At 49.4% G+C, this 6,000-nt stretch overlaps 1 protein-coding gene across 1 annotated transcript in view; it reads right to left on the reverse strand.

Moving 5' to 3' along the window:
• MFSD2B (MFSD2 lysolipid transporter B, sphingolipid) overlaps window positions 1-5,636 on the reverse strand; it is a 72,050-nt gene extending 66,414 nt beyond the window's left edge. The window contains exon 1 of the mRNA XM_063915291.1: window positions 5,556-5,636. Within this exon, the coding sequence (XP_063771361.1) occupies window positions 5,556-5,636 (81 nt within the window). The remainder of the gene's footprint in view (window positions 1-5,555) is intronic.
• Between the last annotated feature and the right edge of the window lie 364 nt (window positions 5,637-6,000).

A 6,000-nucleotide genomic window follows, 5' to 3' on the forward strand; every position in this document is an offset into this window, starting at 1 on the left:
ATAAAATGTTAGGTAACATATGATTGGTTGCTATGGGCCACTTATCTATTCTTTATACAGTTTGATACATTGATACATGTTGCACCACTGCACAGGGTACTGCAAGGCAGGGGGCGCTGTTCTGCAGCACCTGTCAATAGTCCATTTTAGTCAATCTCACTTACACCCCTTTTACACCGCACAAATAACCCTGTATCGACATGGTTTATTGCCGCGTTGACGCAGGTCGCTGTGAAATGGTCAGTCCCGAATTCCCGGGTCGCCTGACACGGTAATTCAACCCGAGAATAAAGAAGGATTATTCCTGGGCTATTACCGGGTCAGGTGCAGTGTGAATGGATTTCCTGGGTCGATGCGACCCGTTACCCGTTCACTGTATAGGGAGAGGCGGCGCAGAGATTATCTCATCTCCTAGCGCCGCCTCCGCCCCTGCACCCGATGACGCCGTGGTCCCCGCCCCCGATGGCAACCCGACCTGGCAATATGACGGGTTGGGAAGCTAGTTCTCAGGGTCCAATGCCGGGCCCCACCCGCGAAAGACCCGTTTCCAATTCCTAGGCGCGACCTGGCATTTGCGATCTGGCGGTATTACACTATATATATATATATATATATATATATATACTGCTCAAAAAAATAAAGGGAACACTTAAACAACACAATGTAACTCAAAGTCAATCACACTTCTGTGAAATCAAACTGTCCACTTAGGAAGCAACACTGATTGACAATCAATTTCACGTGCTGTTGTGCAAATGGAATAGACAACAGGTGGGAATTATAGGCAATTAGCAAGACACCCCCAATAACGGAGTTGTTCTGCAGGCGGTGACCACAGACCACTTCTCAGCTCCTATGCTTTCTGGCTGATGTTTTGGTCACTTTTGAAAGCTGGCGGTGCTTTCACTCTAGTGGTAGCATGAGACGGAGTCTACAACCCACACAAGTGGCTCAGGTAGTGCAGCTCATCCAGGATGGCACATCAATGCGAGCTGTGGCAAGAAGGTTTGCTGTGTCTGCAAGCGTAGTGTCCAGAGCATGGAGGCGCTACCAGGAGACAGGCCAGTACATCAGGAGACATGGAGGAGGCCGTAGGAGGGCAACAACCCAGCAGCAGGACCGCTACCTCCGCCTTTGTGCAAGGAGGAACAGGAGGAGCACTGCCAGAGCCCAGCAAATGACCTCCAGCAAGCCACAAATGTGCATGTGTCTACTCAAACGATCAGAAACAGACTCCATGAGGGTGGTATGAGGGCCCGACGTCCACAGGTGGGGGTTGTGCTTACAGCCCAACACCGTGCAGGACGTTTGGCATTTGCCAGAGAACACCAAGACTGGCAAATTCGCCACTGGCGCCCTGTGCTCTTCACAGATGAAAGCAGGTTCTCACTGAGCACATGTAACAGACGTGACAGAGTCTGGAGACGCCAAGGAGAACGTTCTGCTGCCTGCAACATCCTCCAGCATGACCGGTTTGGCAGTGGGTCAGTAATGGTGTGGGGTGGCATTTCTTTGGGGGGCCGCACAGCCCTCCATGTGCTCGCCAGAGGTAGCCTGACTGCCATTAGGTACCGAGATGAGATCCTCAGACCCCTTGTGAGACCATATGCTGGTGCGGTTGGCCCTGGGTTCCTCCTAATGCAAGACAATGCTAGACCTGCAAGACGAAGGCATTGATGCTATGGACTGTCCCGCCCGTTCCCCAGACCTGAATCCAATTGAGCACATCTGGGACATCATGTCTCGCTCCATCCACCAACAGTTGCACCACAGACTGTCCAGGAGTTGGCGGATGCTTTAGTCCAGGCGGATGCTTTAGTCCAGGTCTTGGAGGAGATCCCTCAGGAGACCATCTGCCACCTCATCAGGAGCATGCCCAGGCATTGTAGGGAGGTCATACAGGCACGTGGAGGACACACCCACTACTGAGCCTCATTTTGACTTGTTTTAAGGACATTACATCAAAGTTGGATCAGCCTGTAGTGTGTTTTTCCACTTTAATTTTGAGTGTGACTACAAATCCAGACCTCCATGGGTTAATAAATTTGATTTCCATTGATAATTTTTGTGTGACTTTGTTGTCAGCACATTCAACTATGTAAAGAGCAAAGTATTTAATAAGAATATTTCATTCATTCAGATCTAGGATGTGTTATTTTAGTGTTTCCTTTATTTTTTTGAGCAGTGTATAATAACGCCAGACAACAGTGTACAGTACAGCTCCTGTGTTAATATGGGCAGAAGCTAACCTGAGCATAGGGACAGCTACTGCTATCATATAATTTCCACCTGACGGAGTATAATTGCTGATACACATAGGCGTGCGCAGCACATTTTATTAGGGGGTGCACCATCGGAGGGGTGTGTCTAACACCGCCTTTTGGGCGTGTCTAGCACCATCTATTGACGGTCAACACAATATAAAATATCCATACTTGTACCAATCCTAATAAAGCAGATACATTGTCAGATGTTGTGGTGTGCACCAAACAAACAACCCTGATGGCACTCACTGTAATTACACTGCTCCTCCTCAGCCTGGTCTGGCTCCCCCTCTCTTTCCCCTGCAAACTGCAGCAGCTTACTTACAAGTCAGTCACTCACTGACACTGACAGTCACAGACTAGTACTGCTGCTGCTGGAAAAACGAGTGACGTGTCATTGTTTCTGCCGACCGCCTGCCAGTATTGAATTTGTTTTCCTAAGAGGAACGCTGGCTGCATGCTGCTCCTCATCAGTGGCTGGTGTTGGCATAGCATAGAAGGAGAGAGATGGGCATGTGGCGGGTGTGGCAGGTGGGCGTGCGAGCAGCATGACATCATCACATCACATCACGCTGTTTTTGTACATGGAGGTGGAGCCGTGAGTTTGAAAGCCGGTGTCAGTGGCACCCTTGATTAACCCAGGCATCCGGTCAGTAATGCAGTCCTGACAGGGTGCAGCGCAGAGGGGACAGTAATCAGCCTGCTCGGCGATCACTGCATCAGGCATGTGAGATCGGGGTGCCAGACATTAGGGGGTGCCTGTGCGCACGAGGCACCCCCCCTGCGCACACCTATGCTGATACATCGGTACCATAGCCGCCCGCAAATCAGGTAATGTCACACAGTCTGAGTGCCTCTGTAGATGCGCAGGCTGAGCTGCTCTCCCAGGCCGCAGAGTGCTCTTCAGCAGCAGGTAAGATCGGAGTTGCTAATTTATGCACGCCCACAAAATGCCATCTGGACGTCCATGACACGCCTGCGTTTCCCCGACTACTCCCCGTTCCCACCCCAAGCGCTGTCTTCCTGTCACTTACTTTGAAAGAATTACATGGTGTGACAATCATCACAAGTCCCACGCTGTGTGTGCGCACTGCGCCACAGGTACAGTATGCAAACATCAACCAATTTGCGCACATTAGCCACTTTGCGACCACATCTGAATTAGCCCCAATATGTTGTTTCCGGCCAGATCGCTCAGTGTGTGCGCATGATCTGCGCGCTCACGCGGTCGCATGCGATATCATCCGGTTGACTGTGCTGCATGGGCAATCGGAAGATAGCGCATGCGCCCGTGCAGTGTAATGGAGTACGGAACATTGATCATTCTTTCCTACATTACACTGTTCTGATATGTACCGTGGACACGATATATCGGCCCGTCGGCTGGGGTGGTCTTCAGTATGCCGACTGACGGGATCCTGGCGCACAGCATACCGGCGGCAGAATCCCGACAGCCGGCATACCGACACTTATTCTCTCTCGTGGGGGTCCACGACCCCCCTGGAGGGAGAATAAAATAGCGTGGTGCGCATAGCGTGGCGAGCGCAGTGAGCCCACAAGGGGCTCATTTGCGCTCGCCACACTGTCGGTAAGCCGGCGGTCGGGCTCCCGGCGCCGGTATGCTGGTCGCCGGGAGCCCGACCGCCGGCATACCATACTGAACCCCGTCGGCTGGCATATCGGGGGGGTTCTGATGTGTAGCCACCTTAACTTTGCACGTTGGGAAAACCATGCTGCACTGCAGGTGGGGCAGATGTAACATGTGCAGAGAGAGGCAGATGTCCAAACTCAGATTGAAACTGCAGTGTAAAAATAAGACTGTCCAGCATCTGTGGGCTGCATGCAAAAGCCGCCAGTATTTACCCTGCATATAAATAAATAAATAAATGTATTTGCACCTCTTGTATTGTTGGTCAAGTTGTATGTTTCCCTGAATCTCAAGCGAAACAGACTGAACACAACTTCTACAGTGTACAAACATAAATAGGACATTTCTATATAATGCATAATCTGCATAGTTCCATCACTAAGGATAATGCTTTATCATATTAAATGCTATAAGGACAGTCATCATGAATGAACCTATGTGACCAAGCCTTAAATATACATTAAGATTTTCAGAAAATAAATAGGGAATGTCATTTTCATTTCTGAACTACTGTAATAACAATTACAATGTATTATATAATATAGTTCTGGGTAGGAGCAGGGCCAGTAGGTCACCCATGCAGTGAATTAACCTGACGCTCTCTCAGTCTTGCCCCAGTGACAAGTAAGGGGCATGACCCCTCTCGTGACCTTACTGCAAACCAGCTGCCACCATACAATATCTGATGGCAGAATACTATTACCCTCCAGCATGCACAGCAGCCTCTACAATACACCAAAGGAAAGCAGCCTGGGACTGTTCTGCTGTTGTGGGGACTACAAGTCCCAGCATGCTTCATCAGGGACTGCTGGGATCTGTGTGTTTCTACACGAGGCGCCAGTTGCTGGCAAGGTAAGATGGCACTTGTAGTTCCAAAACAGCAAGAGCTACAGGTAGATCACTAACAATTTAGTACTAGTACTACAACCCCCAGCATGGTTACAGTAGCGCAACACACAGTTTAAGCGGTAAGTAGGTGTAGTAATAATAAAAGTTACTAAACATTTGTATAAGTGACACAGAATTAAAAGATAGCCCATCATTCACTTTCTCAGTTATACCTTTATTCTAGACACAGATTATTATATACAGTATTTATTCTTTAGCAGGTAAAATGTAACTACTAGCACCTGCTAATAAACATTCAACTCATCTAAAGTAGTGTGTGCGTCAAACTGGCAACACTGTACACACATAATATATACTGTACAGGAACGTATATTGTATATAAGTTACTATAATGTGCCTGGTGCAGAGCTTGGATAGATAGTATATACCCCATACTGCATGATAAACAAGGCTGGGGAAGCCTGCACTGTATATCAGATGTATATAATACTGCAGATGTGAATAGCAGGCTGTCAGGGCTGTGGGGACACCTATATACAATAGAGCAGGGTAATTAAGTCTATTAGATGATGATAATAGAGCAAGTACACCAGGGATAGTCAACCAGTGGCTCTTCAAATGCTGTAGAACTAGAAGTCTCAGCAAGCCCTACCAACATACTGAGTTAGAGAGACGCTGGTTGCCTGGGTCTGCAAAGTGTGTGCAGTGACTGAGATACAGCCCTGGTGGCAAGCAGGGGTACTCACCTGGTTGGCAGCAGTAGCACTCACCTGGTGGACAGCAGGGGCACTCACCTGGTGCTCCGCATAGAGGGGAAGCCTCTTGGTGTTGGCTGTCAGTGAGCTCAGCGGGAGCTCCGGGGCTCTCTCTTCCATGTCAGGGTCAGTGTGAACTGGAGACGTGCAGCGAGTACTGCGACCACTAGAGGGCGGGGCGGAGCAAGAGGAGGTTTAAAGGGACAACGGTGCGGCTGAGGCTGCCTCCTTCCCACAGCATTCAGTGCAACTGATGGAAGTGCGTGATAAAAAAGTGCACACTTACGTGAAGCAACCAGTGTGGCTTTGGACTGAGCTCTTGCAACTGCACTTAACAAATACAAAAAGTCAGCATATGGATGTGGGAATGTGTCCTGTTTTACAGGACACATTCCAGCTGCAGCAGCCAGGGAGCCTGTGTCCCCTGCGGGACAACGTCGCTGACAGCGCTGGGACAGCTTGTCTGTCCCCAGCGCCTGTCAGT

This window comes from Pseudophryne corroboree, chromosome 4 (assembly GCF_028390025.1).
Source record: "Pseudophryne corroboree isolate aPseCor3 chromosome 4, aPseCor3.hap2, whole genome shotgun sequence".
NCBI classification, from domain to species: Eukaryota; Metazoa; Chordata; class Amphibia; order Anura; family Myobatrachidae; genus Pseudophryne; species Pseudophryne corroboree.